The following is a 23,284-nucleotide window of genomic DNA, read 5'->3' on the forward strand; positions in this document are numbered from 1 at the left end:
TCATGTTCTCCGTAAGATTCCATAAAGTATTTCCTTGCTTCCTTCTCCCAGTCTTCTGTTCTTCTTTAACTCCGAAACCTTTTCACTCCATTATTCTCAATATCCACCTTCTTAATTGAAGGTACCACCACTTCCCAGTGTCAGGACTAGGAGATGGTGTTGGTGTTCTCCTAACAATCCAGAATTACATCCAAATCTCTAACAATAAACTACTCTTATGTTTACATGTATGATCTATCCAAAATTAGTAAGGTCTAAAGTATAGTAATCCCTCACCATCTACAGTTTTCAGAAAGTACAGTTTTATATTTATATTCCAACCATTAAAAAATACATTTGTTTCTGCTCAGTCTCCTGAAAGAACACATTATTAAATATACTTGGGAAATGCAGGTAGAAAGAAAGCAGGGGTTGTAATATTAAAAATCAGACAAAATTGAATTGAAGGCTAAAAGACTAAATAGAAGGAGGATGGTAAATACAGAAAATTTATTTTGCAATGTAGATAGAACAACATAAAATTTGATGCACTGAATAACATAGTTGACCTCATTTATTTGGTGATTCTGAAGTGTATATTTTCACTTTTTACCATCTTTGAACTTAAAATGTGTTTTCCAGTGCTATAGTTTAATTGGTGGACTCTTTCTTGCTTAGTGGGATATAAATTAATGATGTATCTTACAATCAATGGTATCTTACAATCTGCAGGAAAATCTGAAGCAAGTTAAGGAACACCATACTTTTGTGAGACAGACCTTTCTGTTTCTGACAGGTTTGGTAATCAAAAACAAGTATGCAGATACAAAATCTAAGCAATATAATCAATTGATTTAATAGTTATAGGTTAGATTCTACACCCCATGTAAAAAAATAAGCCATTTCTCATAGGCTACTAAGTAAATGCCAGAAATTTTTAAACTACAGAAAGAAAAGAGATTACAACAATGACTCCAAAGCTATAAAAGTAAAAAGTAAAGCAAACGTAAATAGAAAGCAATCTCCCAACCACTATTTTGGGGGTTTTCTTTAATAGACAGTTTTTATTGAAGTATATCTGCAGAGAAAAAGTTATGTACAAATCATAAGTGTATTACTTGATAATTGTTCTCTTGCATAACCAGATTACAAGCCAAGAAACAGAATCAAAGAAAAATTGCCTTAGTCCCACAAAGCCAAAGCTCTTATACCAAAGCCTTTCAGCCATCCACTTCTCTCCCCAGTGATAACTATTTTGATTTATAACCCCAGAGATTAGGTTTTCCTATTTTTGAATGTTATATGACTGATTCATACAGAATGTACTCTTTTTAAACCTGACTACTTTTGCTCGGTACTGTGGTTCTGATATTCCTTTGTATTGGTACATATAGTTATAGTTTGTTCATTTTCGCTAATGATAGCATTACATTGTTTGAAGACAGCACAATGTATTCATCCACTGTATTGTGGATGGACAGTTAAGTAGTTTCTCATTTGGGGCTTTTGATGGGTGCGCAGGTGTGCATTTCTATTAGGTTGCATGTCTGCGGGTGGAATGACTGCTTCATACGGTCTGCGTAAGGTCAGCTTTACTAGATACCACCAAAAGAATTTGCAGTTATATCAATTCACATTCTAACAGCAGTTTATAAGAATTTCTGTTTCTCTCTACCATCATAAATACTTATTACTATTGTCTCTTCCCCGGTAGCCATTCTGACGTAGTGGTATCTCATTTTGCTTTAAATTGTTTCTTTCCTGACTAATGACATTGAACATCCTTTTATGTTGTCCTTTTGAATATGCTCTTTTCTGAAAAGCCTGTTCAATTGTTCTGCCCTTTTTTCTGTTGTAAACTGTTTACGTTTTTCTTATTTGTACTTTTTCTTATTTATCTATGGTGTCATTCTCAATTGCAGGAAAAACCCTTAAATGATTCATTAAACATGATGATTGCTGTAGAGGTTTTTATTTTTCAGTATTCTTTATCAGATTAAGGAAATTTCTTTCCATTTCTAGTTGGTTAAGTGTTTTTAATCACTAATTGGTGCTGATTTTATCAAAATTTTCCTGCATCTATGAAAATAATCATGACTTCCTTTTTCTGTTAATCTAGGGAATTACACTGCTTGAATTTCAAATATTAATCTACCCCTGAATTCCTGGAATAAATCCCATTATCCTTTTCGTATATAATTGGATTTAATTTGTTAAATTTTGTTTAGAATTTTCGAATTTACTTTCATGAAAGAGATTGACCTGTAATTTCCCTTTCTTGTAATGTCCTCGCCAGCTATTGATATCAAGATTACTCACCTAGCCCTGGCCGGTTTGGCTCAGTGGTGAGTGTCGGCCCACAGACTAAACCCGGGTTCGATTCTGGCCAAGGGCACATACCTCAGTTGTAGGCTCCATCCCTGACCCCTGTCGGGGCTCGTGCAGGAGGCCACCAATCAACGTGTCTCTCTCACATTGCTGTTTCTCTCCCGTCCACTCTCTTTGAAAAGCAATGGAAAAAATACCCTTGGGTGAAGATTAAAAAAAAGATTTCTTACCTAATGACTTTCGAGTGAAAGTGGTAGAAAAAATCCCTTTGAATTTTTAGAAAAGAATACCAGAATGCTACCTTTCAAAAATCTGTTGGAAAATGTCTGTTTCTGGCTAAGATGACATGGCTTATTTCAGACCAACCCTACCATCAAGAACAAAACCATTTAAGTATAAGCTGCTATGAAAAACAGATAATATATAATAATGTTATTTAACATATACTACATATAACTCTATATAGTATATATAATACATATTTATATATAAACACACATATAAATATTAAAATTATGATTGCTATAATGAGCTCAGTAGATAGTCTGAAGAGTAATATGGGCATACTAAACATTGAATCAGTAGGCTAAAAGATCAGGCTGAGGGATTCCGTCAGCACATAGTACAAAGCACCATGAGATGAAGAGTATAGTCAGAATTTCTAATATCTATCTGATGGAAGTTTTAGAAAGAAAAAATGGAAAAGAGATAAGAAAATATCCCTTAACTGAAGAATTCTATCTTTAGATCGGGTCAGCAAAATTTTACTATAAAAGGCCTGATAGTAAATATTTAAGGCTTTGTAGACCTTACGGTGTTTGTCACAACTGCACAACTGCTATTGTAACATAAAAGCAGCCATATACAGTAAGTAAGCGAGTGACTGTGTTCCAGTGAAATTTTATTTACAGTAACAGGAGGCAGTCTGAGTTTGCCATAAGGCTGTAGTTGCTGGCTCCTGCTTTAGATTGGAAAGGCCCACTGAAGGCCCAGCTGGCCTTTTTCTCTGTCTCCATTCACCTGTTCTGGATGTTTCATATAAATGGAGTCACACGATATGTGACCTTTAGTGTCAGCTTATTTCACTTAGCATTTTTTTGAAGTTCATACACATAGTGTGTGGATCAGTTCTTTGTATGGCTGAATATTCCATTGTATGGATACCACCTATTGTTTATCCATTTATCTGTTGGTGGACATTTGGGTTGTTTCTACTTTTTTGCTATTGTGAGTAGTGCCACTATGAACATTTATCTATAAATATTTAAGTGTGTTTCTAATTCTTTGAGTAGATACCTAGAAGTGGAATTGCTGGACTATATGGCAATTCTATGCTTAACCTTTTGAGGAACTGCCAAACTGTTATACACAGTGACTGCACCATTTTACATTCCCACCAGCAATATATAAGTGTTCCAGTTTCTCCACATCTTTTCTAACTCTTGTTTTCACTTTTTATGTTATAGCCTTCCTTGGGGTAAGAAACACAGGAGTTTCTTGTAGCTCTGTGACTTCTCATTTAATTTCACAGATATTGTGAGAGGCATCCACAGAGTAAAAAAACAAATGTAAAATTCTTAAATTAGGTACTGAGAACTAGCATGTTTAAAATTTATTTAAGCATTTGCATCTGAAATGGTGGTTTGGGTGGTGATCATCATTGTAGATTATGTATACACATACACATCTCTATTTCTCTTTTATTCTTTCTTTAGCTACCTGAGAAGAAAAGGAATAATAATAAATGAAACACCTGCAGTTGTATATGCTCAGTTACTCACAGGTCGAAAATATCAAATAAATCAAAATGGTGAAGTTCGTCTAGAGAAACAGTGGTCAAAACAAGTTCTTCCTTTTGTTTATCAAACTATTGTCAAGGTAAGTTCTCTTTCAGGTATCAATTCTATCTTAGTGGGCACTGTTGACACTGTATAAAGAAAAGACTATATAAAATATTAACATTGATATCTAAGCAGGAGAGTAATGTAGCAATGTGTAATGGAGGCTACTATTTAATATAATTTGTCAAGTATTGTCTCTTTTAAAAGAAGGGTTACCTATGCAGACACTCTGGTTAGGAACGTGTCCTTTTAATTTTTTTATTTTCAATCCTCACCCAAGATCATGCTTAGAGGGAGGAAGGGGGGGGGTGGGGAGAGAAAGAAACATCAACGTGAGAAAGAAACACCCATCCATTGCCTTCTGTCCACTCCCTGACTGGGGATCAAACTGGGAATCGAACCGGCAACCTTTCAGTGCACAGGACAATGCTCAACCAACTGAGCCACTAGAGCCAGGCTAATTTATTTTTTAACTTAATCTGTAAAGAAAAAATCCCAGCATTAACTTACACCCTTGCATTTTTAGATTTTTATTCTCAAAAAATGTTTGCCTTAAATAAATTAGTAAAGGCAAAAGGCCATTGTTGTGTTTGTAATCTTAGATATGGTATGGGGACAAAATATTTTAAAGCATGTGTAATAGTATAGTGTAGTGATTAAGAACCCAGACACCTAAGTTGACTTCTTAGCTATACAACCTTGGGCAAGATTCATCCCCTTTCTGTGCCTTAGTTTCCTCATATGTAAATTGGGGCTAATAATGGTCTCTGCCACAGAGGGTTTTCTTAAGGATTAAATGAACTAATAAATGTGTGAAGTGCCTGGAAGAGTATCTGACATATAAGCAGTCAATAAATTTTAGCTACTAGTACTGTTATGTAGACCGTCTTTATATTTAACATTTATAAATAATGTAGCCATAGTCCTGTAGGAAAAAACTTGATGTACAATCTGTAGAAGTTTTGACTGTGATCATTTACTTTTATATTTCATTCTATATAGGACATCCGAGCTTTTGATTCCCGTTTCTCCAATATCAAAACATTGGATGACTTGTTTCCTCCTAGAAGTATGGTCTTTATGCTTGGAACCCCCTATTATGGCTGTACTGGAGAAGTTAGTTCCTGTTACTGTTACTAATTGAATTTCTTCTGGTTTGAAATTAATACAATTCTTTACCTTCTCTTTATTTAAGTGTAAAATAGTAGGTAATACTGAAGGGGGAAAAATAAGAAAGAATTCATTTATCTAACTAATGAATGTAGTATATGGCTATATATCTTTAGTCTTGAGCAGGTTGGGGTTAGGAAGTGGGGAGAAAAAAGAATTTAAATCCTGCTCTCTTTCGTAGTGCACTGTGGTGGTACATAGGAATCAATTCTCTAGTTACTTTATTTTATTTTTTATTTTAAAAAAAATATATCTTTATTGATTTCAGAATGAGGAAAGGAGAGGGAGAGAGAGAGAGATAGAAACATCAATGATGAGAGAGTCATTGATCAGCTGCCTAGCCCGCAACCCGGGCATGTGCCCTGACCGGGAATCGAACCCCGATCGCCTGGATCCTAGGTCGACGCTCAGCCGCTGAGCCACGCCCGGCTGGGCTCTATAGTTATTTTAGATGTATTATTGGGTTGATGAATTTGTGCATGTGTTGGTGTTTTGGGGAGGTCCAGCTCTCACATGGAAAAAGGTACATGCAGATATGCATACCTGCCTGAACATACACATTTGCTAACTCTGTGCAAAAGGGTAAGAAGCAAAGACACTCTGGTAGCAGTGAACACATGTGCCCACACCTGACCTCCGATACCATATCCCACTAAAAAGAACAGGGCTTCTCAGAGAAATGGCCGATTGCAGGGCTGTGGCAGGGTGGGTAGAAGATGATCGTGGTACCTCTTGTCATATCAGAAAGTAAGGAGGGGCTCGAAAGAATGATGGAGAGCATCCCATAATCACAGGAACAGGTCGGAGAGGCTCCTACGGGTCCAACCTGGGACAGCTGGAGCATCACAGAGAAATTCAGTAATGAATTATAAACCATTGATTGCGAAGGAAATAGTTTAGGATTTCATAGTGGTAATAAGTAGATAGTGAAGGGCAGGGCTCTTGCTTAGAGTATTATGTCGAGGGCTAATGTGGGGAGAGGGCTGGAAGTAGAAACCATCATTTTACTACCATTAGGATGAAGATTGATTTAGGCAACAATCATCATTGGAAACTAAGTCTAGGGGGAATTTTGATCAGAAGCAGGATATTTTCCTGGTCTTGAAAGTGTTTTTTTACAAACTGTTTATTAGTTTCAAGGGCAACAATTAACTGATTGTAGAGTGAAGAAGTTGAGCAACATCTTGATGGTATGAACAGGGTTAATACTATTATGAGAGACAGATGAACATCATGTACCTCCAGATGTGGTGTTCTAAGAAGCATACACTATTCTGGCTCAGAATATATATAACCTTAACCTAAAGGAAGCATCGGTTAAGTCCAAAATGAGTAAGCTTTTTTTTTTTTTTTTAGGGCAGGGTGGAGAGGGAGGAATGAACTGTATTCTTCAAAATGTCAATGTTATGAAAGTCAAAGAAAAGGTCTGGATATATATTCTAGATTAAAGGAAGCTAAATAGATATGACAACTAAATGCAGTATCTGATCATAGCCTGGATCCTGTAGTGGAGGGAGAGAAGAGTTTTCTACACAGGACATTTTTAGGTCAACTGACAAAATAGGGATATGGACTGTAGTTTAGATAAAAGTTTTTTATCAATGTAAATTTTACACTTACCTGTACTGCGACTGTATAATAAAATATCCTTAGAGAACAGACACTGAAATACTTAAGAGTAAGGAACATGATATATGTAATGTACCCTCAAAAAGTTCAGAAGATAATTATGTATATTTAAATACACATACAGAGCACAAATGTTAAAACAAATGGAGTAAAATATTAGCAGTAGGGTGGTCAGGGTAAATGTTTTTCAAGTGTTCTGTGACCTGTCTTTAGTTTTGCAATTTCTTGGTAGTATGAAACTATTTGCAAATTAAAAGTTAATTTAAAAAAATCAAAAGAGTGGTTAAACCAGCTGTTGAAGCAAGTCAAAACAGTGACTCTGATTTGCAATATAATCACATTCACTTACAAATTCCAGGAGAATTTCCGCTGTCACCCTATTTCAGAAATAATAAACACTGTTCAAATAAGTAGGAAAAAAGTAAATAAAATGTAGTGAAAGAAACTAAAACATACTGTGATTTTTTTTCCTCCAAGGTTCAGGATTCAGGGGATGTGATTACAGAAGGTAGGATTCGTGTGGTTTTCAGCATTCCATGTGAGCCCAATCTTGATGCTTTAATACAGAACCAGCATGTGAGTACCATGGTCCATACTGTTTACTTTAGAGTTGATGAGCTTTAAAAATATTAGATGCCAGGTGGAGGGGGGATCAGGGGAGGAAAATGGGGGACATCTGTAATACTTTTCAACAATAAAGATAAATTTAAAAAAAATAAAAATTAAAAAAAGTTGGATATTTTTGCCAACTTTTTTGAATTTATTGCAGATATTTTATTTAATACTGATTAAATTCCCTCGCAGTTATATCTAATATTATTTAAAAATAAGTGTGGAGTCTGCTCAAAACTTCATGTAGACCTTGGGTGGGTGGGGGACCACTGAAATCCCATCATTAATCTGTGATGGTTGTGGTGATTATGGGTGATTGGATTCAGGCTTAGAAGCTGCACATTGATTATTAGCATACCTTCTGGGAGTAGACTTGAGTGTTTTAAATGTTTCATAATTAATCAAAGCCTTCATTTTTATTTACACGTGACAAATGGCCTTCCTGCACAAGTTAAATGTCTCTGCTCAGCTAAAGATGGACAGTCCCTAGAGAAAAGTTGGAAATTGCATTTAAGGTCACATCATCCTTTCTCGGGACCTTTTTCTCCAAAGATGTTCACTGGCCGCCTTTTACTTTTCCCTGTTATATAGGGAGAGGATCCTGATATATCTGTCATTTTTCTTACTGATTGGATAGTTACCTTGACTAAAATTAATTCACAAGCGGCCACTATTGCTACTTTTATTTTCTCTAATGGCAAAATCCAAAGCTTTGTATCCTGTGGATGGATTTAAGGCATTAGGCATTAGCATACCCATGAGGAAACTTTATGGAAGGCAGAAAAGGTCCTAAAATCTTACCATTAGGCCTCTTTCAGAGGAATAATCCAGAAAGCAGAGTCAGGAAACCAGAACAGTGGTCCATTAGATAAAGAAGTTGTAGTTCTGTTCCAGGAGTCAGTGGAGGTGGAAGAACTTGTATTCATTCCGTCATGCCTCTTTTTTTCTAGACCTGAGGGAGCCTTCCCACTTCTAGGGTTCCTAGGTATACTTACTTCTCTTTACATACCTTCTTTAACTTCTTCTCATGCCTTCTTTCTCTTCCATAAAGTTCTTAGCTATTTATGTTACATTTTCTAGGTTGTTTGTGTGATTTTAATTAATTTCAGTTATACTTTAACCCAGTATTTCTAAAAAGGAGTACTATTGGTATTTTGGGCAGGACAGTTATGTCCTTTATCTGGTAGGACACTTGGCATCCTTGGCCCCTGAACACTGAGTGGTAGTAGCTGTACCTATTATTATGATGTGCCCCTACACATTTCCAAATGCTTATTAGAAAAATGGCACTACCTGTAATAAAGAACTGCTACCTTGATTTTTACTGTCTATTCTAGAAAGCAGACTTGATTTTGTCTGTATTATTTTTAAATCTGATAAGGTTCTTGATGGAAAACTGTGTCATATTCTTAGCCTATTAATGTATTTTAATAGTAATTTTATATTCCAGGCCACTAAAAATATTTATCCATTTAGGAGTGATTGTAGACATGATCATTAAAAAAAGAATGGTGGCTGAGTTACTTCCTTACCAATCTCTGGAAATTTTGTATTTATTGGTGATAAAATGCCCTTATATTCATATAAAATATGAGTATAAAACATTTATGTAATTCATGTAAATATGCATTTATTGTATTCATATATTAATGTGAGTACAGTATATGAAATCCTTACAGAATAACTTATCATTATCTACATTATGTTAGAAGTGTATGGTAACTTACTCTAGTTGGTACTGGATTTGTAATTTGCTTCCTGATTAAAAATTATATGATCTCATACTTTAAAAAAATTAATAATCTTCATAGTTTCTTCCCTTAAGTACACAAATTAAGATTACATTTCATTGACTGTATTAATTACGAGCTTATACATACTTGTTACTTTCATGTGATAGTAAATATTTGGGCAGGGGTGGGGAACCTTTTTCTGCCAAGGGCCATTTGGATATTTATAACATCATTCAAGGGCCATACAAAACTATCAACTTAAAAATTAGCTATGAAAAAAGCTCCTAGACTTATTGAATTTTAAGTCCTGCCTGTGGTTGCATTGGCAGGGCCAGACCAAATGATTTTGGCCTGAGGGCCAGACTTATATCCATCCGTCTATGAAATATACTTTTAATTTTGCTTAGTAGCAGCTGTTTTGATGACATATTTATGTTTTAATTCAGTGAAATAATTATCAAGGCCTGATTTTTGTCCCAGGTACTTTACTAAGCCCTACTTGGAATATGAAAATTAATTTTAATTCTTGCTTGCATTGTTTGCCATTTATTACTTACAGTACAGTTTATTTCTTGATATAGTTTCACAAACTGTATATTTCTTTTTCCTTTCACCTGCCCTTGGGAATTCTGTCCTTTAAGGAGGAAAGGAACAGAAAGATTCTACCTACAGATCCTTTAAAAATTGGGGGGGAGGGGGAATGATTACTTACTTTTGAGAATTCCTATATAGCCACAATCCAGTGGTTAGTTATGTCTTGGTTACCTCCATATTTTAAACATAAAGAAGTAACAGTTAATGCTTTGTGTTTCTATAATTCACCTTTTTGTTTTTATATTTAAAGAAATATTCTATAAAGTACAACCCAGGATATGTGTTGGCCAGTCGCCTTGGAGTGAGTGGATACCTTGTTTCAAGGTTTACAGGAAGTATTTTTATTGGAAGAGGATCTAGGAGAAAGTAAGTTTATGTTAAAGAAATTTACTTGAAAAGGGCAGAAAAAATTGAATGATAAAGATAAATGGTTAATATTTCAGTATACATTTCTCTTAATTGCTCTAACTTTTCCTTAAAAATTGTGCATAAATTTCTCTGGTGGTGATATTTTATCTAAATGGTGGATGAAAAGACAGTTGTTATTTTTAACAGCTAACAAATTGAACCTTGAAAAAAGGTATCAAGGTGTGTGTGAATCTCAATAATATATTTCCCTGCATTCTTATTTCATTCTAATTACATAATTTACATCAACTGTTATACTTTCTTACTTGGATTCTGAAGCCTTTCCTCTATTTTTTTTCAATTACTGCTACTTTGGAAATAACCATGATAACTAAAATATAGAAGAACAATCAAAACTGACTTTTTCTAAGAATTGAAAGCAAAACTTTGTGTTCTTTGAACAAAATTTTAAAACTTTTGTGTGTGTGTGTGTGTGTGTGTGTGTGGTTTAAATTCAGCCCTCATGGAGACCATAAAGCAAATGTGGGTTTGAATCTCAAGTTCAACAAAAAAAATGAGGAGGTTCCAGGATATACTAAGAAAGTTGGAAACGAGTGGATGTATTCATCTGCTGCAGAACAACTTCTTGCAGAGTACATAGAAAGGTAAGTGCCGAACAAGATCCTAGTAGGCATCCAGAAACAGGAATGTAATAATTTTGCCTTGCTGATATGTTTTAGAGGGAAAATGTTTCTTTTAGGAAAATTTGACATATGTTACATATAAACTTTTATTTTTACATTGACAGAGATTTATTTATTTTAATGTTTAAAAAAGATTTTTAGCCCTGGGTGGTTGTTCAGTGGTTAGAGCATCAACCTGCAGATTGAAGGGGGAGCAAGTTCGCATCCAGTCAAGGGCACATAACTCGGTTGTGGGTTCTATCCCTGGCTCCAGTACGGGACATGTGCAGGAGGCAACCAGTCTATGTGTCTCTCTCACATCAGTGTTTCCTCTCTCTCTCCGCCCCCCCCTCCTTTCCACTGTCTCTAAAAAAAATCAATGGAAAAAAATATCCTCAGGTGAGGATTAACAAAAACAAAACCAAAAAGTTTTAATTACAGTTGACATACAATATTATGTTAGTTATAGGTATACAGCATAGTGATTAGAGATTTATGTAACTTACAAAGTGATCATCCCAAAAAGTCTAGTACCCATCTGACACTGTGCATAGTTGTTACGATATTATTGACTGTATTACCTATGCTGTACTGTAACATCCTCGAGACTATTTTTATAACTGCCAATTTGTACTTCTTAATACCTTCCCCCTTTTCACCCATATCCACAACACCCCTCTCATCTGCCGACCATCAAAATGTTTTTTGTACCCATGAGGTTGTTTCTGTCTTATTTTGTGCTTTAGAGTCTACATATAAGAGAAATCATATGGTATTTGTCTTTATCTTTGTGACATGTTTCATTTAGCGTAATACCCTCTAGGTCCATCCATTCTGTCACAAGTGGTAAGATTTCATTCATTTTTATGGCTGAGTAATATTCTACTGTATATATGTACCACATTTTCTTTATCCAATCATCTATCCATGGACTCCTGGACTGCTTTCATATCTTGGCTACTGTAAATAATGCTACAGTGAATATAGAGGTGCGTATGTCTTTCTGAATTAGTGTTTTGGATTTCTTCAAATAAATACCCAGAAATGGGATTGCTGATTCATATAGTAGTTCTGTTTTTTATTTTTTGAGGAACCTCTGTACTGTTTTCCATAGTGGCTGCACCAGTTTACAATTGCACCAACAGTGCATCTAGGTTCCCTTTTCTCCACATGCTTGTTAATGCTTGTTTGTTGATTTATTGATGGTAGCCATTCTCACAGGTTTGTGGTGACGTCTCATTGTAATTTTAATGTGCATTTCCCTGATGATGAGTGATGTTGAATATCTTTTCATATATCTGTTGGCCATTAGTATGTCCTCATTGGAGAAATGTCTATTCAGGCCCTATGTACAATTTTTAACTGGATTGTTTGGGGGTTTTTTGGTGTTAAATTGTATGAGTTCTCTATAAATTTTGGATATTAACCCCTTGTTGATGTTGGATGTATCATTGGCAGATAATCTTCTTCCATTCAATAGGTTGTCTTCTCCTTTTGGCAATTTTTCCCCCTCTCTGCAAAAGCTTTTTAGCTTGATGTAGTCTCGTGTGTTTATTTTGTTTGTTTTCCTTCCTGGAGGAGGCATACTCAAAAAGATATTTATTACTGTGAGTGATGTCAAAGATTTTACTGCCTATGTTTTCTTCTAGGAGTTTTATGGTTTTAAGTTTTACATTTAAGTCTTCAATCCATTTTGAGTTTATTTTGTTTGTGGTGTAAAAAGTAGTGTGGTTTTGTTTTTGTTTTTTTTTAACATGTACCTGTCCAGTGTTGTCAACACCATTTATTTAAGAGATTGTCATTATCCTATTGTGTATTCTTGTCTTGTTTGTCATACATTAATTGACCATATAAGCCTGTGTTTATTCCTGGGCTGTCTATTCCGCTGCATTGATCTATATATATTAATGCCAATACCATGCTGTCTTTATGTAGCCCTGTAGTCTAGTTTGATATCAGGTAGCATGACACCTCCAACTTTGTTCTTTTTTCTCAAGATTGCTTTGGCTATTCGGAGTCTTGTGGTTCCATAAAAATTTTAGGATTATTTGTTGTAGTTCTGTGAAAAATGCCATTGGTATTTTAATAGGAATTACATTGAATCTGTAGATTGCTTTGGGTTGTGTGAACATTTTAATGATGTTAATTCTTCCTGTCCATGAACACGGTATATGCTTCCATTTATTTGTATCTTCTTTAGTTTCTTTCTTCAGTGTCAAGTACAGGTCTTTTACCTCCTTGGTTAAATTTATTCCAAGGTATTTTATTTTTTGATGCAATTGTAAATAGGATTGTTTTCTCAGTTTGTCTTTTTGATAGTTCATTATTGGAGTATAAAAATGCAAACGACTTCTAAATATTGTATGCTATTGTGCTGAATTCATTGATCAGTTCTAATACTTTTTTGGTAGAATCTTTAGGATTCTGTACATAGAGTATCATGTCATCTGCAAATAATGACAATTTTTTTGTTTTTCAATTTGGATGCCTTTTACTTCTTTCCCTTGTCTGATTGCTGTGGCTAGGACTTCCAATACTATGTTGAATAGAAGTGGTGAAAGTGGACAACCTTTTCTTGTTCCTGATCATAAGAAAAGCTGTTATACCTCTTCCTCGTTAAGTATGATGTTACCTGTGGGTTTGCCGTCTGTGGCCTTAATTGTATTGAGGTATGTTTTCTCTATTCCCACTTTGCTGAGTTTTTGTCGTAAGTGAATGATGGACTTTGTCAGATCCTTTTCTGCATCTATTGATCTAATCATGTGGTTTTTATTCATTTTATTTATGTGGTGTATCACATTAATTGATTTGTGGATATTGAACCATCCTTGCATCCCAGAAATAAATCCCACTTGATCATGGTGTATGATCTTTTTAATGTATTGGTGAATTTGGATTGCTAATATTTTGTTGAGACTTTTTGTGTCTATGTTCATCAGGGATATTGCCTATAATTTTCTAATTTTTAATGTCTTTGGTTTTGAAATCAGGGTAAAATGAGCTTGGGAGCCTTCTCACTTCTTCAGTTTTGAATAGTGTGAGTAGGATAGGTGTTAATTTTTTCTGAATATTTTATAAAATTTACCTGTTCAGGGCTTTTGTTTGTTGGAAGTTTTTGATTACTGATTTGATTTCATCGCTCGTAATCAAGTCTGTTTCGACTTTCTGGTCATTCTCGCTTCAATCTTGGAAGACTGTATGTTTCTAGGAATGTATCTGTTTTTTCCAGGTGGTTCATTTTGTTGGCATATAATATTTTCTTATAATCCTTTGTGTTTCTTTTGTATCAGTTGTTATTTCTCCTCTTTCATTTCTGATTTTATTTATTTGGGTCCTCTTTATTTTTTCATAACTCTGGTGAAAGTGTTATCAATCTTGTTTATCTTTTCAAAGAACCCGCTGTTGGTTTCATTGATCTCTTGTATTGTGTTTTTAGACATAAGTTTGTTTATTTACACTCTGATCTTTATTATTTTTTTCCTTCTATTCACTTTGGGCTTTGTTTGTTGTTTTTTCTAGTTCCTTTAGGTGTAAGTTTAAATTGTTTATTTGAGATTTTTTTCATCTTGAGATAGACCTGAATTGCTATGAATTTCCCTTTTAGAACTGCTTTGGCTGTGGCTTACAGATTTTGGGCCTCGTATTTTCATTATTATTCCTTTCATGATACTTTTTGATATCCTTTTTTTTTTTGATGTTTTTGTTGCTTTCAAAGAGAGGAAGGGAGAGACAGAAACACCAATGATGAGAGAGTCATTGATTGGCTGCCTCCTGCATGCCCCTGACTGGAGATCGAACCCTCAACCCGAGCATGTGCCCTGACCAGGTAATTGAACTGTGACCTCCTGGTTCACAGGTTGATGCTCAACCACTGAGCCATGCCAGGGGATCTTGATATCTTTCTTGATTTCTTTGTTAACCCAGTAATTGTTTTGTAGCATGTTATTAGGCTCTATATGCTTGTGTGTTTTTCAGTTTTCTTCTTATAATTGATTTCAAGTTTCATACCACTGTGATTCGAGAAGATGCTTGGTATGGTTTCAGTCTTCTTAAATTAATTGAGAACTGTTTTGCGGCCTAACAAGTGATCTACCCTAGAAAATTTTCCATGTGTGCTTGAAAAGCATGTGTATTCTGTTGCTTTGGAGTGAAATGTTCTAAAAACATCAGTCAAATCCATCTGGTCGTCTAATGTATCATTTATGGCCACTATTGCCTTGTTGATTTTCTGTCTGGATGATCTATCCATTGATGTCATTGGGGTGTTTAAGTCCCCTACTATGACTGTGTTATTGTTGATCTCTCCTTTGATGTTTCAATATTTGCTTTACATATTTAGGTGCTACTATGTTGGTTATGGAAATGTTATAAGGGTTGTATCCTCTTGTTGGATTGATTCCTTTTTTTTTTAATTTTTAAATTTTATTTTTGTTTAAAATATTACAGATGTCCCTTTTTCTCTCCAATAGCCCATTCCACCCAGTCCCATCCCCCTCCTTAGTCCCTCTCCCCACCATTGTCCGTGTCCTTAGGTTGTGTGTATACGCATATAAATTCTTTGGTTACTCTCTCCCCCTCCACCCACCCGCCCTCCTCCATCCCTCTGACATTCGTCAGTCTGATCTATGCTTCCATGTCATTGAATCTGTTCTGTTCATCAGTTTATTAAGTCCTTTAGATTCCACGTATAAACGAGATCATGTGATGTTTGTCTTTCTCTGCCTGGCTTATTTCACTTAGCATAATTTTCTCCAGGTCCATCCACACTGTCCCAAAAGATATGAGATTATTCTTCTTTACAGCTGCGTAATATTCCATGGTGTAAATGTCCCACAGCTTTTTTATCCACTTATCTACTGATGGGCACTTCGGCTGTTTCCAGATCTTAGCTATTGTAAACTGTGCTGCTATGAACATCGGGGTACATATATTCTTTCTGATGAATGTTTCAGGATTCTTAGGATACATTCCTAGGAGTGGAATCACTGGGTCAAAAGGCAGCTCCATTTTTAATTGGATTGATCCCTTTATCATTATGAAATGTCTTCCTTTGTCACTTGTTATATACAGCTTTTGTTTTAAAGTCTGTCCAATATAACTATTGCTACCTCAGCTTTTTTAAAAATTTTCATTTGCATGAAATATCTTTTTCTATCCCTTTACTTTCAGTCCGTATATGTCTTTCAATCTGAAGTGAGTCTCTTGTAGACAGCATATATATGGGTCTTTTTTTCTTACTCATTCACCCTTTGTCTTTTGATTGGAACATTTAAGCCATTTACGTTTAAAGTGATCATTGATAGATATGTAGTTTATTGTCATTTTATTGTTTATACTTTTTATCCTTTTTGTTCTTCTTTTTAAAGAACTCCCTTTAACATTTTTTGTAATACTGGTTTGGTGTTTGTGAACTCCTTTAGCTTTTCTTGTCTTGGAAGCTCTTTATTTCTCCTTCAGTTCTAAATGATAGTCTTTCTGGGTAATCTTCCTTATACGTTCTTGCTTTCATCACTTTCGTCACTTGTGGCCTGCTAAGTTTCTGTTGAGAAATCAGTTAGTAGTCTTCTGGAAACTGCACTGTAATAACTAGCTGCTTTTTTTTTTTTTTTTTAATATATCTTTATTGATTCAGAGAGAGGAAAGGAGAGGGAGAGAGAGAGAGAGAGAGAAACATCAATTATGAGAGAGTCATTGATCGGCTGCTTCCTGCATGCTTCTGACTGGGGATCAAGCCTGCAACCCGGGCATGTGCCCTGACCGGGAATTGAACCCCAGTCGCCCAGATCCTAGGTCAATGCTCAACCGCTGAGCCACGCCCAGCCGGGCTAGCTGCTTTTAAGATCCTCCCTTTGCCCTGGCTGGGTAGATCAGTTAGTTGGAGCATCATCCTATACACCAAAAGGTTGCTGGTTCGATTCCTGGTCAAGGCAATATACCTCGGTTGTGAGTTTGATTCCCAGTTGGGGCTCTTACAGGAGGCAACCAATTGATGTTTCTCTCCCACATCACTGTTTTTCTGTCTCTCTCTTCTCCTTCCTGGCACTCTAATATCAATAACAACATATCCTCAGGTGAGGATTAAAGAAAAAGTAGATTCTTTGTCTTTAATCTTTGGCATTTTAATTATGTTGTGTCTTGATGTGTGCCTCTTTGAGTTCATTTTGTTTGGGACTGTCTGCATTTCCTGGGCTTATATTTCTATTTCCTTCACCAGATTAGGGAAGTTTCCATCGTTATTTCTTCAAATAGGTTTTCATTCCCTTGTTCTCTATCTTCTGGTTACCATATGGTGTGAACGTTGCTATGCTTTATATTGCCTTAAACTATTCTTGTGTGCGTTTATTATTTATTTATTTATTTATTTATTTATTGGTTAATTCTTGCATGGTGATATTTTTTCCATTGATTTTTAGAGAGGGTGGAAGGGAGGTAGGGAGGGGGGTAGAGAGAGAGAGAGAAACATCGATGCGAGAGAGACACATCGATTGGTTGCCTCCCACACGTGTCCCTGACCGGGGCTGGGGAATCAAGCCTGCATCCCAGGTGCGTGCCCTTGACTGGAAAATCAAACCTGAGACCCTTCAGTGTGCCGGCTGACACTCTAATCCCTGAGCCACACCGGCCAGGGCTGTGAGGTTTTTTTAAATAATTTTTTTCTATTTGCTCTTCTGATTGTATGTTTTCTGCTACCTTGAGTTAAGTTGCTGATATGATCCTTTGCTTCATCAAATCTGCAATTCACTCCATCTAATGTATGCTCATTTCAGTTATTGTAGTCTTCAATTCTGACTGGTTCTTTATGTTTCCTATCTCTTTGCTAAAGTTCTCACTGAGTTCATCTAACCTTTTTCTTAAGTTCATTGAGCATCCTCAAAACCAAAAAACAAAACCAAACCAGTGTTTTGAACTCTGCATCTGGTATGTTCCTTGTCTGCATTTCATTTGGTTCTTTTTCTGGAGTTTTGTCTGGTTCTTTCCTTTGTGACATGTTTCTTTGTCTCCTCATTTTGGCTGCTTCCCTGTGTTTGTTTCTGCATATTTGGTAGATCTTCTGTGTGTCCTAGTTTTGGTAGAGTGGCCTTATATAGTAGGTGCTTTGTGGGGCCCAGTAGCACAGTCTTCCTTGTCACCTTAGCTGGATACTCCAGGGGTGTTTCTTGCATGGGCTGTTTGTGCCCTTCTGTTGTAGGTGAGCTGTGATTATTGTTGCAATGTCAGCGGGTGGGATTGACCTCTCAGGCTGTCTGGCTGTGATTCAGCTGATGAGCTGCTGTGTAGGGGCTGACTCCAAGGATGGGGACTTGCTGTGACAGTCCTTTGGTGCCTGTCTAGTTCTCTCTTTGTGTCATTTGTGGAGTTGACTAGATGATGCTCTAGTGTGGTCTGAAGCCAGCCAATGGGTGTGTTGGTTCTGGGGCCTTTTGGGAGGTGCTCCAATGCTGGCCAAGGCTAGCCGATTTTGTGTAACTACAGCCAAAAGAGGCTATGGCCTATTGCAAGTTGGGTGGGCGCGGTCTCATGGAATCATTAGGGCATGGGCCAGCTGCATTACCCAAGTTACTGGTTGTTCAGATTTGGTGCCCACCTGTGCCTGCTGTCTGGGTGGGGATGCGGCTCAACAAAGGAACAGTGTGTCCTGTGAGCACTTCAGCCTGCATCGTGGGGCTGGGTGTTGGAGGACTCAGCACAAGCACAGTGGTGTCTGCCAGCACTGCATCGAGGAGAAAGCTGCCCCTTCAGCTCTTGCCCTGGAGCCAAACAACTCAGTTCCTCCTCATATGTCCCTGGCACCTTTTTAGCTGCTGCCCCAGTGCTGGAACTCAGAGCGAGTGACTAGTCCATCAGCCAGTAAGTCATGTGCAGACCCTTTAAGAATGCCTGGGACTCCAGCAGCCTCTGTTCCACTCAGCCACTATCTCCATTGGTTTTTACAGCCAGAAGTTATGGGGACTTGTCTTCCTGGCATTTGGGTCTCTGGACTAGGGGAGCCCAGTGTGGGACTGTGATCCCTCGCTCCTCTGGGCACCTCCACAGCCAAAATACCCCTCCCCATGTTTAACTTCCACACATGGTGTGAGACCAGCCTGTTCTGCATCTCTGCTCTTCCTGCCAGTCTCAGTGTGGGACTTCTGTTTAGCTAGTCTTCAGGCAGTTCTCAGTGTTGGTGGTTCTACAGTTTAGTTGTAATTTTGAAACCCTCACGGGGAGATGAACACAGTGTTATCTATGTCGCTGTCGTGGAAAAGCGCATGCATAAACTTAGTTGTGTCATGCAGCTCCTTAGCTAAAATAGGGTGGGAAAATACTGCCCTTGTTCTTTCTGGAGCTCCAGGCCTTATCTCTTTTTCAGCTTCATCTTGTATCCTTTTAAAATTTCCATTTAACTTAATCATCTTTCATTTAAAGTGTGTTGTTATTCCCTGGCATTCCTCTTTAATACTTTATTCTTATAATGAGTGAAATACCTTCTTTCCTTTTTCTGAACATAGTATTTCTAGATTTTCTTCTATTCTCTATATTTTCTGTTTTCTCCAAATTGCTCTTTTATTGTTTGTTTGATGTAATCTCTCCTTTCATGTTAAAGGTGGGTTAGTACTTGTCTGGTGGTTCTTAGGTTTCCAGTCATATTTAAGGGTGGAGCCATAGGTCCAAAAAGCTCACTAGAAATTTGGTGTGGTGTGGTGGGGTTTGTCAGGTGGGACTTGCTGTTTCTGCAGAGGACCTGCAAATGTCACTGCCTATGTGTATATCTTTCCTTCAAGGCTGGCTAGTTTTCCCAGAGAGGTAGGCCCTCCAGCCTTTTAGCCTTTTTCTTAAAAGACAGATGTGGAGAACAAACTGACTTCCAGTCCTCTAGAAATTAGCTGGGGAGAGGGGTTCCACTATGTAGTGGGCACTGTTATCCTCCCCCATCTCCCCGTGGCTGCAGGAATGTTGCTGCCTGACACCCGTTAGCTGTAAGCTCTCTCCAGGAATAGCCTGGCGGAAGAGAGCCACCCCAAATAAAGCTCTAGCCCCTTTCCACAACAGCCAGAGGTCCAATCCCTGGTCAGCAAGAAGGTGTAAAGGCCCAGCCAATGATGGCTCCAGTTCCAGACAAGCCTGAAGGGCCATCCCAGTTTGCAGTCTCTGTGGGACTGGCCAAGGAGTTCTTTAAAAATAAATTGTAGCCCAACTTTTCCCTATGCGCAATTCTGCTTCCTTCCTTTTTTCCTTGTCTTCCACAGGTGTTGATTCCACAGAACTCACTAAAAAACTTCCGATATGCTTATGTCCATCTCAGAGTCGACGTTCTAAAGATGTTATCCTTCCTAGCCTGCTTCCTAGAGGCACACTGTATAGCAGTCACACTTTGATTAATGCTGTTTCAGTGTGGCACCTGCCCTCTCCTCCTCACACCCCACCCACGGACCAAGCTGGCTGTCCCTGGTGTACCCCAGGCCAGAGCAGCCCTGCAGCCCTGTTGACCTCTCTAAAAACACAAACTGTAGCTCTTGTGCTGAGGGGGAAGATGAGTAATCACATTCTAACTGCTGATGATGCAGAATTTTCAACTGAAAGCCTGTGAAATTTCACCCAACACTGTAGCATGAAAATGTACCTGGAGGCCGTAATTCCTGAGCTTTTACAGACTTCCACAGTACAGATCAGTTTGTTTCTTGTTAACTTCCCACACTGGAGGCCTAGGGTGCCGTATATTTCTGTCAAATCAGTTAACACATAATCCATCCAGTTTTCAGTTTCTAGTCCTTTGTTACCAACTTATTATGTGCTGTCAGAGTCTCCGTTTCTCTCCTCATCTGTCTTCCCAGGCATATGCCCATGCTTGTGCTTTACTGTTCTTTTAGTGGGTGGGAAAGGAACAGAAATAAGTACATGTTCAATCTGCACTTTATATAAAAGAAGCAACGGAGTTTTGAGGAATATCAGAGAAAACTTCTAATATATTTTAATTTGTTCTATTGTGGAGTGCTCTAAATTTGTTGTAAAAATTAGAAAAATCAACCTGTAGATATATTATTTTTGTCCATTATGTTCTAAGGGGGATGGAGTCAGTAATTGAAATTTATATGTAAATGAAGTTTATTATCGTTTATAAATTGAATCTGTTCTTCAGCTCTGGTGAGGTTTTTGAGAGCATGTAAATACTTGCAAATATTTTAGTTTCTATCTCTTATTAATACTCTGTGTATAATAATCAGTCCTCAATATATAGCCCCTGAGAATCCAAAATTATTTGATAGGAAGTGTATATGAAGTTAGCCATATATATTTTTTAAAGCAATATTTTATTTGTTTGTTTGGCTAGAGCTCCAGAACTATTTAGTTATATAGCCAAAAATAGCCAAGAGGATGTGTTCTATGAAGACGACGTTTGGCCGGGAGAAAGTGAGAATGGGTAAGCAAAACTTGTAGCATTTGTTGCCTCATAGTTCCAGCAAGAGTCAGTAAGTGGTACTTTATCAAGAATTTACAGTACTTTTGGGGAGAGGGTTTTGTATTGTTTTGGCTTTATGATCTCAATATAATTTTTTATTTAATTTATATCAAAGTACTTTTAAACTAATTTTGTGATTTTTAGAAAATTACTGAGAATTTACATGTTCATGTTTATATTAGATTTAGAATTAGTCCCAGTTAAGTGCAGTGATTAATTATTAATTATATATTTGATGTCTTTTATACTTTACAGCCCTCAGAAGGTTTACATCAGGCCTTTTATATAAGCCCTTACAAAGTCTTAATCAATGTGAAACAATTATTGTTTTTAATGTAGTGCCGAGAAAGTTCAAGAAATTATTACCTGGCTAAAGGGACATCCTGTGAGCACATTGTCTCGCTCTTCCTGTGATTTACAAATTCTGGATGCAGCTATTGTAGAAAAAATTGAGGAAGAAGTCGGAAAGTACAAGGTACTGATTTTCAGTAACCAAGACATTGATGAGATTTGAAGTCAAATGAACTATATATTATTCTACCAATAACTTGTTGATGTTTCAACCAAATAAAACATTATTCAGTGGTTTCTAATTTATGTAAAATAACCCTATAATTTAAAGAAATGTTCCAGCTATTTCCAGTGGCCATTAATAAGTTTATATGAATAAATGTAAATGCACTTTAATGTACAAAAGCTATAGCATTTGAATTTTATGTCCTGTACTGTTTCTAATTTTAGGAATTAATATTTAGTGGTTTTAGTAAAAATAGAAAGTTTGTGATTGGAGATAAGATTAATCCCTATTTCTTCCTATTATAAGTTCTTTAAAGACATAGTTCATCTTTTTATAGAACGTAAAAATTTTAACTTCTACAGAATTAGTTCTAAGTGTACTTTCCCACTCACAAACTCATTCAGTTACCGAGTATTTTGTATAGGCCTAACTATTTCAACTATTTTGATCCCCCGTCTTGATGTAATAGAAAATGAATTGATTATATTCTTTTTTTTTAACTTCTGATTTTGTTTTCCACACATTTTCTTTGTTATAAGAATGATGTTGCTTTGCTAACACATAGCTCTAATAGTATAGTAAATTAAGAACTGGGTTCTGAAGCTGCCTTCCCCATTCCTCTCAGTACTTATAACCTTAGGCAAGATACATAACCTTTCCATGGCTTTGTTCCTTCATTGGTGAAATGAGAATAAAATAGTATCTACTTCATAGGGCCATCAAAAGGTTTAACTGAGTTGATGCATGTAAAACTCTTCTAGCAATGCCTAGCTATTATTAATGCCTAATGATGCGTGGGTATTATTGTTATTATTTGAGTTCTCTTATCACTTACTCAACAGCTGTGAATATAGTCTGGGAAGTCACCACTAGTTGACTATCTCTTTAGGAAAAAATACAAGGCTCAGAGCTGAGAGTTTGATTTTTTAAAAAGGTTGCTGATGTTCAGCTGATGATAGTAAGCCTGCATTTCTTTTTCTTTTTGCTTTTCTTTTCTGTTGTCTTTCAATGTAGAGTAAAACCTAGTTGTCCATCATTGTTTTTGAAATGAGTTTTCTACTTAACAGAAGTTTATAACTTTAAGCCCCAAATTTTACTTTAACACATTTGGATGAAGAACTTTCTAAAGTGTTTTACATATTTACCCCTTATTTTATAAACAGAAGATACATACACAGAGTTGTAGTCTGTTTCGGTTATAACATTTTTTAAAATATGTGCTTATAGATAAGAGGAAGTTTTTTAAAAACCTATTAATGTGTCAAGGAGGTAGAGTTATGTGTGATTATTTTCTTTTAGTTTTATAAAGAAAAGGAGAAAAAAACTAAAAAACAAACACAACTTGCTAAACATAATTTATACTTTATAATGCAGGATTATCATTAAAAGTATCAGTAGTTTTCTTATTGGAC

The 23,284-nt window shown here is 36.5% G+C and overlaps 1 protein-coding gene across 5 annotated transcripts in view; it reads left to right on the forward strand.

Moving 5' to 3' along the window:
- The window catches only part of XRN1 (5'-3' exoribonuclease 1), a 126,321-nt gene that overhangs the window by 65,400 nt on the left and 37,637 nt on the right, over positions 1 to 23,284 (forward strand). For all 5 annotated transcript variants that reach the window (XR_013998917.1, XM_081138903.1, XM_081138905.1 and 2 more), the window contains exons 21-27: positions 4,023 to 4,185; positions 5,151 to 5,264; positions 7,425 to 7,523; positions 10,137 to 10,252; positions 10,753 to 10,899; positions 21,227 to 21,316; positions 21,695 to 21,830. Coding sequence is in view for 4 of the 5 variants with exons in the window: in XM_081138903.1 (XP_080995029.1) it covers positions 4,023 to 4,185; positions 5,151 to 5,264; positions 7,425 to 7,523; positions 10,137 to 10,252; positions 10,753 to 10,899; positions 21,227 to 21,316; positions 21,695 to 21,830 (865 nt within the window). In the remaining variant the exon portion in view is untranslated. The remainder of the gene's footprint in view (positions 1 to 4,022; positions 4,186 to 5,150; positions 5,265 to 7,424; positions 7,524 to 10,136; positions 10,253 to 10,752; positions 10,900 to 21,226; positions 21,317 to 21,694; positions 21,831 to 23,284) is intronic.

Source organism: Miniopterus schreibersii (assembly GCF_964146895.1).
Source record: "Miniopterus schreibersii genome assembly, chromosome: 5".
In the NCBI taxonomy this organism is placed as follows: Eukaryota; Metazoa; Chordata; class Mammalia; order Chiroptera; family Miniopteridae; genus Miniopterus; species Miniopterus schreibersii.